The 13193-nt window shown below is 37.7% G+C and overlaps 1 protein-coding gene across 13 annotated transcripts in view; it reads left to right on the forward strand.

The window, feature by feature from the left end:
* The window catches only part of ATF7IP (activating transcription factor 7 interacting protein), a 168689-nt gene that overhangs the window by 57756 nt on the left and 97740 nt on the right, over window positions 1-13193 (forward strand). For 3 of the 13 annotated variants that reach the window (XM_075067642.1, XM_075067669.1, XM_075067687.1), the window contains exon 2: window positions 96-293. The exons of 9 other annotated variants lie outside the window; for them this stretch is intronic. In XM_075067642.1, the coding sequence (XP_074923743.1) occupies window positions 292-293 (2 nt within the window). In that variant the 5' untranslated portion in view covers window positions 96-291. The remainder of the gene's footprint in view (window positions 1-95; window positions 294-13193) is intronic. One more of the 13 variants, XM_032789051.2, reaches the window with a different exon arrangement.

Genomic DNA, 13193 nt, shown 5'->3' on the forward strand with positions numbered 1-13193 from the left:
TTACCAAAAGAAAAGAGTTAAAAATATTAATGTTTTGTTTGACACATAGTAAGTTTTAACACCATCTCTTAATGCTACTCCTGCTTATTTTACAGTTTTTTGCCATTTCCTCTTCACTTTCTTCTTTCATTATGTCTGACAAGTGACCTCAGAGGGCTGCTGTTAATGACATCAGATTCTTCTGAGATGAGCTGTCTGATGCCACAGTTGCAAAGGCTTAGAGGTCAGAATTGCATCACTGCACTTAGATGCACGTAGTAAGTGGACTAATTTAGAAGAAAGCTATTCTAAATGTAAGTGTAAATGCCTTACTTTCTTCATTAGATAAAGTGCATACTGAGTTGGATCTAACAGAAAATTTTATATTTACGGTGAAGCGGCCTAACTTGGAATAGCGAATCATATGTCTGTTAATGTTCTCTCTTGTAGCTTTAGTCCTCATGTGTTTTGTGTAAGTATTCACTGTAAGTTTCTTCTATAATATAGGTGTGGTTTAGGCGATATTCTTGTAATGTGTAGAAAAACTTCAAAGCAAAAGTGGAATTGATTTTTTTAAAAATAATTGTCAAGTTTTTCTTTGTGTAGTAGCTTAATCTTTTCTTTTTTACCCTTTGTGTATGAATGATTAGTTCAAGTGTGCAATCTGTATTTTTTTTTTTGTTGCATGTTGCATAATTTCATTTCATTTGGGAATGTCAGAAGTAGATATAGACTTTAATTCTACAAGGGTTGTGACGTTGTGTATCAACTTCCTTGGCATAATTAACTCTGCTTGATATTGTTTAATTATGTTGCCAAATGGGGAGTGGTAGTAATGAATCCTGTGTTATGTCAAAAATAGAAATAAGACACACGCAACACCACAGATGTGTTTAAAATGTATTAACTCATCTTTAAAAAGTGTTAACTCAGATTGTATTTATAAACAAACATATTTGCTTTCTCATTTGGATGGCTGTAAATGTCACCATGTTAGAACATTCGCTTCTGCTGTTTTACAAATGTGTGGCAGTAGCAGTATTTATACATAAGGCTTTGAGGTGTTTCAGTTCATGGAAAGCTGAGGTTCTGAATTCTCTGTAAAGATTAAACTCCATAGTAGTCCTAGGAAGAAAGGAAAAAATAGACTAGCACGTCTTGTTAATATGGCTAAATTCCCTTCAAGAAAATACTGCTAGTTTTCATAATCCAAATAAGCATTGAAATGTAATTCTGAGAACAAGTTGAGGCTCTTCTCTATATTTTATTACAGAGGAGTTTGTGTGTGTGTGAGAGAGAGAGAATCTGATTTAACAAGTTAACAAGCTGATTGCTTTTAGCAACCTGAATTGTTTTTGTGGTGCTTACTGGAATGTGCATTTTTAATGAAAATACCAAGTTATTGGGAGAGATGCTCTGTCCCCCTCCACCTTTAAAAACAAACATACATTTTGGGAATGAATGTTGTTGTTTCCACTTCTCACAGCATCTGTCAAGACAGATAGTAGGGGACCAAATTATGTTCAACTCTTTGGAATTGCTTGAGTAAATGCATCTACACAGAGCAGCTGCCCTGTAATGTAGGAAGAGAGTTCTAAAAGTAATGTCATAATTACAGGTTCATTAAGCCATTTAGCACATCCAGGAGAGACGCAAGACACAAAAAATTAGGAAAAACCTGAGCTGTTACCTCGGTGGGGTTGGAGGAACTGTTCCTCAAATAGAAATGGTGTAGAAAAGGTAAAAATACTTTGAACACAAGTTCTGTTCGCTAAGGCCCAGCTTCAGCAAACCACTTAAGCACATACTTTTAAGTGCATGCTTAAGTGCCTCACTGAGGCCATATCTACACTAGCAAGCTTCCTGTTGCACAACTGTGTTCATACAGCTGTGCCATCCGTGTAAGATTGCTTGTGTAGCCGCTCTTTGCTGACAGGAGAGAGCTTTCCCATTGACATAATAAAACCACCTAAACTAGCAGCATTAACTATGTTGGTGAGAGATGCTGTGCACACAAGCGCATATGCTGGCGAAACTTGTGTTGCTCGGGGTGGTTTTTTTCACACCCCTGAGTGACAAGTTTTGCCAACATAAGGGGTAATGTAGACATAGCCTGCATAGGAATGGACATAAACATGTGCTAAGTACTTGCTGAATTGTGGCTTAAGAGAGACTCTCGCGTATTAAAAAACGATTCTTTGTCTGACTTTGGTTTTGCTCTCATGAGAGGAGCAGTGCTTGAATTGTCTTTTGGAATAGTGGGAAGAATATGTGCATTGTGAAATATTCTAAGGGGGAAAGGGTTAACCACTGCAGTATTTAAACTCAGATGCTTTTTTAACCCATTTTTTTAAACTAATGTCTATATTAGTGCAAGTTTGTGGTCTTAGAATATGTCCTGCTCCAATTTAGCATACAAGGACCTGTAGGTATAAAATGCGGTATCTTTACTGAGACTGTAAATGTTGTTGTGTTTGCTACAGTCATCACCTAATTCTGTTGTGAAGCTTCAGTTGTTTCATTCAGACCAGAAAAAGGGCTTCTGATTAAATGGTTTAGCACTTATTTGGGAATCTGTTTATATTGATTAAAATGTCATTTTTATGTACAATAGTTCAGCCCTATTTGTTTTCACACCCTGTCTGCATTCTTGGTAGTACCCTCATGTGCTTCCCTTGTTGCTGGGCAGGATTTGAGGAGCTGATATCTGATTGGTTGTCAGGCAACTGCTGATTTGAGCCAATCAGATAAGGAATTTGAATTCTTTCCCAGTACAATAACAATGAAGCAACTGCTGATTTATTTTTCCTGTGGGGAGATTATGTAAACTAAGAGCATTGCTGCACCAGGCTCCCTCTTGGGTATGTTTGAAAAATTACAAGGCTTCTCTGTACTAGAAGGGGGAAAGGCTGTTTATGAACTTGTTTACTACTTAACCATTTCATTGAAAGGTCAATATTATATATAGTAAAAAGTCTATTAAAATAGTGTAGTAGGTTTATAACTATCCCATATTTAATCTGTTAATATGCTTATTAGAAAATAGAGCAAACTGTGATATAAGTGCTGTAAGAAATTCTCACCCTAAAATTGACATACAAGTTTAATTGATATTATTCAGCGAACACTCCTTTAATTTTAGCTTTAAAGGGAAGAACTCAAAAGCTAACTCAAAAACTTCTGTAACATGTATCAGAAAGAAATTGTATTTGTGCCTGCCAATCTATTATATGACAGTCCTGTTTGTTACATTTCAAAAGTAGATATAATTGTGAAAGACTCCAAATAGGTGATGTTTTGTATATTGCGCACTTTGCTATTTGAACTGCAATCAGATAAGGTAGACTTAAGAAAATATATGTTAGCGATATCCAGACATATCACTGGTGCAGAACATCTTAGCATCTGTCCTCTTTTTCAGATTGATTTACATGGAAACGGTGTAGTTTTGTCCTTTGTGTATAAGGATATAATTGTTTTCTGTGAATTTCAAAATTATTGCCAGGTTATTTTAACTTGTTACTGCAGTTCATTCCAGTTTGAAAACTGAGTTTTAGGAACCATTTTTTAAAAATGCAGGTTCCATGCAGTTCTTTCATTCTGTACTTTGGAGTTTTGGACTCTGCACCTAGAACAAAGTGCCCTGATCAATTGCTCTTCTTATTTCTTTGACTGACTATGCCAAATGCTAACTTGATTTGCATATTTGGATAACTATGAAGGACATTGATTTACATGATCATAGAGAAAACCATCTTTATTTCCTCCACATAGTTCTTGCTCTTTGGCAAGTGTTTTTGTGGTTATGGTGGTTTTAGCTAATACATATTCTGGGGATTTTATGTGAACACTGTTCTAGATTGACTGTATTATGAAAAGAACCTTTGTGCACTGTTGTTTGGATCCCAGTTTGTTTCACTGCTTTCCATAACCTTCTCTTTGTCTGTCTCCTGTTACCAGGCAGGATTCAGAAAGCTAGCTGCTGATTGGCTAACTTTCTGAGCAGCTCTTGAGCTGCTCATATGAGCAGATGATTATAGGCTAATCTGTAGCAGCTATGCTAATGCCTGCCTTTGTTGTTTCACAGCAGTGATCTCTCCTGCAAAAGACTTGAGGGAGGGAAACGGAAAACTCTCTAATTGGCTGATGGAGGGGTCCTTCATGTATTGTTAAAAAATACATTGGCACATTTTTGGTTTTACCATATAGCCACTGGCCATTTGAATGTTGATCCTTTGCCTTTCAGTAGGGAGAAAAATCTGCAGGTATTATTGGAGAGATGTTCCTGGTGGTGTTTGCCTATTTGGCACAGAACTATATATGATTTTCAAGCTTAATATGAAAGAAAAGGCTAAGGGAATAATTGTAAGTGAATTTAAATAGATATACAAAATATTTGTGCGTGTTGATGTTTCATAATTATGATTGCCATCTATGCAAATTTTTTAAAAATTTTGTTTATAGATTCCAACCCTTTGCACATTTTCCATTTAGATACACGAATCATTTTGTGCACCACTGTACAAATACCTTTCCTTGAGATAAGAAATGCCTGATTTATAAAAGTTACTTTTGCTTGGTTGGGCACCTGTGGCAGTACTCTTTGTTACGAATTGGTCATGTGATTATTAAGAATTGTGGAAATACTCAAACTCTATTTGAAGAGTCTTAAGCAAAGCATTAATACTTGGACACTTTAGGATATTTAATAATGTAAACTGAAAATACCAGTGGTTCTAGATATTTTGTTCAAGCAAGTCTTTGATAAATGTAGCTTTTTTCTAGAATTATTCTTTGAAACATGGCCTCTTTACTCCTTTTAGTCAGGGAAGGTAGCTAGATATGTGAAAGAAGACTGCTGATTGGCTTGCACAAATGTGACCAAACCTGTATGAACCGGTCTGTTGAATGCTACTTCCTTATTGCTTTGGCTGTTTCTTGTCACACTCGGCGCCTACAAGAGATCTGTTACGTGGCTGCAGTGTGCTCCCTTGTGGGTATGGCTGGAAGATATGCTCTAAGTTTTGTGTGCAGGGATATATTTATTAACGAACCAAATGTAATTTTCATTTTAACTTTTCAGAGTTTGTGCTAGCTTTTATTTAATGTTCTTTGGCTGCAGTAGTTAATCTGTAAAAGATCTGCATGTCACTTAAGATCACCTAATATGGATTTTTATAAAAAAAACAAACAAACTTTTTTTCTTTTAGAATAATTTTTAAAATTATATTTATTTTTCTGGTTTTAGGAAGGTTTTTAGACAATATATTTTTGGACACAGAGTAAACTGTTAAAAGCTGTTTAAATAAAACCTGTTCTCATAATGCCAAAAAAAAAATAATTGGAAGATGCATCTTTATTTTATAAAAAGAGGAGAAAAAATAATTTACATTCTACTGTGGCTGTTTGCCAAAGTACGGTAGTCTTGTAAAAAAGCAAAATAGTCAGTACTTTTCCTTTTTCTGCATAATATAGTTAATACATATTATTAATAAAAATTAAATACTTTTCCACATTAATTTATACAACTAAGGAATATGTAGCAAAGCAAATTGGTAATGTTTCTGATTTTTATATGCTTTGCATTTCAATTGTATGTTTGTAATTATAAAAGGCATCTGAAAACAGAGATCCACTGCTTTCCTGTATACACTGTAGTTGAAATTTCATGTGTCTATTCAGATATATTTACCTTAGTTTGTAAATTACTATATGTGGTTGCAAACTTGATTCTGATTAAAGGTTCACACAAGAAAAATCCCATTGTATAATTCTGTTGCATTGTGGTCTTGGAGATCATAAATTTAAATTACTTCTTTTCTCATATTAGTTCATATATAAAGGACCCTTACAATCCGCACATTACATTTAACAAGTTGGTGGGAGGATCTTCTGTTATCTTCTCAAACTCTCTTAATACCTTAGACAGATTAGTCAAACCTAAAATTATTCCGTTATTTAAATTAAAGTAGCAAAGCACATTTTTATTCCAAGACATATCTCCTTGTTAAAATTTTTATCGCAGGATGGCTATGAGCACAATAAATAATGAAATTTGTATTCTACATTATACAAGTAGGGTGAGATGAACATCTCCAGAGGTGTGAAATTGCTTGCTTTAAGCTCATTTGAAGCTGTTTTGGCAAGGGGAAGGAGGAGATATCTGCTAGTTTATAAAGCATATGCGTTTGAAGTGTTTTAAATGTTTTCATGTGCATCTGTTAACTTACATATTAAAAATACTAGTGTAAAATGTATTTTAGGGGGTTTTGCACACTGTGTAACTAATGTAAAAGGATACTAACAAGTCATTTGGACTTGACATTTAGTCGATCTTTAAACAGTTATAATCTGTTGAGGGAGACACTTGCTACAGAAATAAATTTCAAAGCAACTATTTTATAGTATTATAAAAATTTGAGTGCTTGCTCCCTCTGCTGGTGGTGCAGCTGCAGTTAATCATATACAGATGTTCTTCTTTGACATACTGATCCTGGTGTAAATATGGGAAGCAGGTTTAAGAGGTTAAACAAAACATGTATTTCTATTTTGCCTATCAGAGTGCTGTCTAGGCAGTAATGGTTACTGAAATGTGAGAAATAAAGTTTGGCAGGTAGAAAAGAGTAAAAATAAGAAGGAAGTGTGTTAATGAATAATGTAAATGGAAAACAGTTGGGAGGAAAAAACATTCTCTTTATTGCACAGTAGAACCTCAGAGTTATGAACACCAGAGTTACGAACTGACCAGTCAACCAGACACCTCACTTGGAAGTACACAGTCAGGCAGCAGCAGAGACAAACAAACAAAAACCCGAAAACTAGTACAGTACTGTGTTTAAATGTAAACTGCTAAAAAAAAAAAAAAAAATCCAGTATTTTTCTTCTGCAAAGTAAAGTTTTTAAAGCTGTATTAAGTCAATGTTTGGTTGTAAACTTTTGAAAGAACCATAACTTTCTGTTCAGAGTTACGAACATTTTAGTGTTACAAACAACCTCCTTTCCCAAGGTGTTTGTAACTCTGAGGTTCTACTGTATCTTCTTTCAGGAAGTTTCCTTGTATTATCAGTTACAGAATACAATATTTAGTGGCTGTAGGCTTGGAACCTAACTTGATTGGTTAAATTACAAGATGTTGCATTCCAGGCAGGCAGCCTAGCAGCTTTAAATGGGTTAATGAGAAAAGCTAACTTATTTCCACAGGCAGTTTCCAATTACAGTACCACTGTCTTCTCCCCCCCGCCACCCCCCAAGTATGCCTGAAGTCTTGAATCATAACAGATCCTTTGAGTGTTTTCGAGCAGAATGTTTTTAAATAATAATGATTTTTATCAAATCTAGTTTTTAAACAATCTAAATTATATTTTATTTACATGTTAGTTCTTTACTTCTCATTTTATAGTCTTTCATTGCTAAAGTAAATATTTTATGATTCTTCTTTAATTAATTTCCTAGTTAGTAGAATTTCAGATTTACGTAGAGATTTTTTTTTACTAAGAAATTTCACACTTAGAATGCTCATTTAAGCTGGAAAAAGACAAGTCCAGAGACTCATTAACATTCTGTGAGAACAACACAAACTCAAACCCTAAATTGATAAGCAAATAGCCCTTCTGACCAACACTACCTTCCCGTCTATTGAATCTCCACAAGTCAAGAAAGCTGAAGTGCATTGGCCAGGCTGTATTCCTTCATTAAGATCTGCAGTTTGAAGTCAAGGGACTTGTGTTCCTACCTCATTTAGAAAAAATGCCTTGGACTTGGAAAAATTCTTGCTCTGTCACAGACTTTTGGCCTTGGGCAAGTCATTTTGCGTCTTTGTGCCTCAAAATCTGTCTAATATTCCTTACCTCTGAGTGTTAAATACATTAAAAAAAGATTAAGGTGCATGGATACTATGATAATGGGGCCCATATAAGTTTATATATATGTAGGTAAGCAACTTAGGTCCTTCTGAAAACTTAGTTACTATATTGAAATATATGTAACTTTTCATTGTTAACAACGAAGTAGTATTATTTGGAAGTAACAGAAATGTTTATGCCCTGGGAATTTTTAATAGAAATGCAGTTTGAGCCCTGACGTTACAAACACGAATGCAGCTGGTTAACGTTAAGCACATGAGTAATTTCATTATTGGCAGTATATTCATGAGGGAAGTTGTATACCTTCTTAGGTGTTTGCAGGATCAGGGCCTTAATTTTCAAAATTTTTGGTTTTTTTGCCTGTTGGGGTTTTGTAAAAATCAAATAAGACCCTGTTAGTGGTGGCACTTAAAAACCCACCTTTTATAATTTTGACCATGTTGTTGTAATACAGATTTTCAAATGAATTTTACAAAGACTCAGCCTGCTTTAAATAAATGTTTATTTTTCTGTATGTTTGTTTTTAAATGAGCCATTTAAATCAGTGATCAACTTAGATTAATCATGGTGATTTAAATCACTCCACTCAGGGTTCAGAAACAGAATTTTAAATTGATCCTTTGCATATTCCAACCTTTATGAGCTTGTAAAGAAAATCAAGTAGTTGTTTCTTCTAAATTAGGAACATATAATTTTTCCCATATACAAAGGATGAGATTTTCAAAATGGGGACCTAGTATAGAGTTTCTCAACCTGTGGGTTGCGACCTAAAATTGCGTTTCCAGAATGTTTCAAAGGGTTGCATGGCAGCTCCTGTCCCATGGGACTGTCTTGGCCTAGGCTCTCTGCTCCAGATGGCACGACCTCTGGGATCTCAATGCTACTCAGGTTTGGCGCAGCTGCCCCTCTGTCATGATGACGGGAGACTGGCCAAGCCAAATTTGAGCAAGTGGTGCGGCAACCCCATGTACTAGGTGTGGAAGTAGGGAAAGAATTGACAAGGATTTTTAGGGTATCTTAATGCATGTCAGTCTGTTAGCAAGAGTCAGTCTAGCAGTTAACAAGAGTTAGGCCAGCTGTAACCTTAATGATGCAAGACTTGTAGAAGCAAAGATGGTGTGAGGCGAGTGGGAAAGAACTATGTGAGAAGTTGTCACGACCTTGCACTGATAACCAAATATGTAGACTGGCGTCTTCTAGTGAGAAAAATAAGATAGCAGGATGGCCTATATATAAACAAAATGCAGCTGTTGCTTATTATTGTCTGTATTATTGCTTGTTGTTGTCAGTAACAAAGGTATAAATGCTGTTGTAATTGTTTACCTGTTGAGAGACCTGTCCGGGATTGGGGCAACCCTGTGTCCTAGGGCACTCCTTCCCTCTATTGCAATTGCTGGAGAAATAATAAAGTATTTGATTTTGCTGCACCCAAACAAAAAGCGAGAACTGAGTTTTTCTCCAACAATTTGGGGGTTCGTCCGGGATGGCAACACCTACTGAGACAAAGGCAGCTGCTACGGATCGTTCCCCTTCGAACCCCATGGCGCCACAAGAGAGGTATGAGACCGTCTGAAATCTCTATTGGGGTGTCGTCGGAGGACTGTCTGTGGGACCTTCTGTCTCTGTTGGGCTCACACCATCTAAACTTATTGACTGTGGAGCAAGATCAGATGCAGAGTGGTATTGGGGAAAGGCCCCAACAAGGTTAGTTTATAGCAGTACTGGGGAACTGCTTGGTTGGCCAACAAGGTAATGCATAGGGAAATGCATTAGGCCACACCATCGAAATGACTGGAGAGTTAATTATGTCCCTTTTAAGGTAAGAATCTTAAAGCTGTGAATAGCTTTGGATCCAGAAGCAAGCCAGAAAGCATCTGTATTAATGCAAATTATCTAACTGATAAGGTAGAAGCCACTGAAACCTGGGCTACCTATGAAACAAATACAAGAAAATATGGGGTAATTCCTCTGTTTTGCCTGAAATCAAGTTCCCTACTTCCACATAGGTCACAATGCCTCTCTTATAAATTTGAGTGGCACTGCAGCCCTAGAGTTTGCAGAGAGCTGAACTCTTCCACGCACCTTGGGCACAGGACACAACCTCCCTCCTCTCCCCTCTAGAACAATTTACTGAGTTGCGATGGGCTGGCACCTTTCCCTCTCCCTCCTCAAGCAGGGCCTCTCTCCTCCCCTCCCCCCGCCACAAGCTGTCAACATTTACAAATGGGTCCTGAACCCAGAAAGATTGGCAAACACTGACCTAGTGTAGTATTGACATAGCCTGCACAAACTTGTAATTCTCAGATGAAAAACTTTCTTTTTAATAAGAGCTGGTAAATGTAAAAACATAGTAAAATAAATCATTAACTGCTGCGTTAACGTTAAACTTGGGAGAATGTATTGTCTCTTGCATGTTTTTGGAGACAGTGAACCATCCATTTGTTCCCTTAATTTGTAAATATTTCAATATATGTTGTCAGTAGCTGCCGGTGTGATGCTCTGCTCTTGTTCGATGATAACAGTCAGCTGCGTGCATGTTCCCTCTGTGTGCTGCCCCGGCTCTGTACAGATAGCTGACACAGCAAACCCCAAGAGAACCCCCAAAGACCACAGACTCTAGTAAGGTACAAAGGAACCCAAGCCCAGTTTATTGTCAAACGAAGCACAGTAATAGTTTCCTGTAGATTCTACAAGACATACTATGAATTTGTGCCCCCTGGCAATGGACCGGCTCAGTCAGTGGCGAGACTTTCCATTGCCACCTAGGCCAGACAAAGATATGCACTCTGGGACCTCCTTCTATACAGTTACAGGACAGATTACTCATCCCTACCAACGTATTGAAGTACAGCCCCTTGGCTCATTAGGATGCTGTCTCCTCTTTGATCATGTTGTTTCAAAGAGATCTATCCATCATGCTGTCCTTTTGATCCTGTCTTTAAGATGCACTTGCCTGTTCCCCATTATCTCTGTGGAGTGTTCTGATGCCATCTTGGCACAAGTTTCTCTTATTAGCACTTACGTGTGTATGCACCTGCTTCTAGCAGCCCTCTTCTTGTCAGCTTCTGAGAGTGGGGCCTGCCTCTGGCTCACAGGCCAGCTTTTGCTTAGCAATGCCTGGAAGTAGGTTGGTTCAGGCTTCAGGCCTCAGACTGGGCCTCTGACACAAGAGTTTATATTTCAGGGCCTCATCTTACTATATATGTGAGGAGATTAGGTAAACTGGCAATATGCAGAACAGTGCCTCATTCAGTGTTTTCAGGAAATGATCCTTCAGATTTCAGGAAAACCATCAACAAAGCCTACTGCTTCATTATCCCCAGCAAATCAAATCTGCTTTTCTAGATACATACTGGGATAATTTCTCTCCACTGCTACCAGAGTGCAGAAAAGTAAATAAATAAATTTAAAAATTGAGCACAAGGGACCAGTTTCTCAGCTGATGTAAATCAGCATTGGTCCATTGTATTGAATGGTGCTAACCTGGTTAACCCCAGCTGAGCATTTGGCCTCGATCTTTTACTGAACAGTTGCATTCTAGGAGTAGAGAGAGTTCCTTATATTCCTCTACTGCTTCTAAACAACATTTAATTTAATCCTTTCAAACTGAATCTAAAACTAGAGTAGATGGTCCAAGACAAGTTCACAGTCTAGTCCTAATAGAAATCACTCCTTATCTTATAATATCTAACTCTTATGTAGCAGTTTTCATCAGCAGATCTCAAACTGCTTTACAAATGAGGTCACTATAATTATCCCCGTTTTACAGATTAGGAAACTGAGGTTCTTGGAGGGGCAGTGGGTCTTCTATAAGAGGGGTCTTAATAGCAACTGGTATAACAGGGCAGTGATGTGATATATATGTTGACACACTTTCTCCATTTGCAAAAATATAGTGAACATTTCAGCTTCCTTAGAATGGCTGGACTTGATTTGATTTGTCAGCTAGTATATGTGGAGTTTAGAAATTGATTTTTAAACCTAGCATTTAGTCAATATTTTTCTTAATTGTTTGCCTCAATTATCAACCAGTTTAGTGACCTGGAGAGAGAGCTTTCTAATTTTTGTAGCAGGTTTGATATAGGGAATGGGTGGTTGTAAATATGTAATTTCTTGAAAGCTATACATCATACCCAAAATAATTTGGAGGAAAGTGCTTCTTTAAAAATTGTTTTTATGTCAAATACAGATTTATCAGTACAGTGTTAGTCCATATTTTTACCCATATAATAGAAAAATGTTACCAAGGTCCCATAATTTATAGGGATAAAGTTGTATGAAAGGGGGGCTTTTTAACACGAAGTTGTAAACGTTTTGTCATTTAGGAGTTTGGGTTAGTTGTTCAAGTCATTGCACATGTGCTTTCCACTCTTGGTGTCAGTATGCCTAGTGCACTGCAGTTGGAAACTTATTCCCTCAGCGCTACCTGTTCGGTAGCTCGAGCTTCCCGTGCTACTGCTCACTACTGTGTGCAAGTATAAAGGGCAGAGCCACCCCTAACCCTTTCATTTATTTTTTAGCTCCTCCCACAGTGTTCATTGCATTAGGATAGTAATGTGCTTTTTTTTTTTTAAATGTAAGTTTTTCAGATTTGTTGTCCTGCTGCCCCCCCCCCCCCTTTTTTTTTTTAGTACCCAGGTATGCCCTGGGTCACCAGGTTTCAAGCTTGTTCCAGGCCTCTGCTACAGAGTGACCCACACAATAGCTATTGAAGCTATTTGAAGTGCTTGGGGGAAGTACATAAGAAGGGCTGGTGCCGGATTTGTGGAGAGTTCAAGTCTAGGACAAAGAATCTAGGGAAGTTAGGCTGAACTGCTGATGGCGGTGGTGCTTAGGCTACTGTCAGTTAACCCGTCTGACATGGTACTGAGTGCTGCAATGTCAGTGAGAAGCGCTCCTCCAGCTTTAGCAGAATCTCAGCACTGTTCTTTGTCACCCTTATCAAGGAAGAAATACAAAGCTTCTAGAGAGGCACCAGCCAGGGGAAGGTCTCCACTCTCTAAGGCTTTGTCTACACTGCCTCTGTCAGAGTTGTGAAAAAAACGCACTGACAAAAGAGCTGGTGTGGACAGTGCTATGTGGACATAGCTAATGCTGCTTGTTGGGGTGATTTAATTATGTTGGCAGGAGAGCTCTCTCCTGCCGGCGAATGGTGGCTACATGGGAGACCTTACAATGGCATAGCTGTAGCGGTACAACTGTGCTGGTAGAAGGTCCATAGAGTAGACATAGCCTAAGTCTGGGACATGGTCAGGAAGGAGTCAAGTAGAGTACACCTGAAATCTAAACATTCCTCCAGTGCCTAAGTTGCAACAGTCCACTCTGGCTCCACAAGGGGCACTGTTGGCTTTT

The sequence above is a fragment of the Chelonoidis abingdonii genome, chromosome 1 (genome assembly GCF_003597395.2).
Source record: "Chelonoidis abingdonii isolate Lonesome George chromosome 1, CheloAbing_2.0, whole genome shotgun sequence".
Lineage (NCBI taxonomy): Eukaryota > Metazoa > Chordata > Testudines > Testudinidae > Chelonoidis > Chelonoidis abingdonii.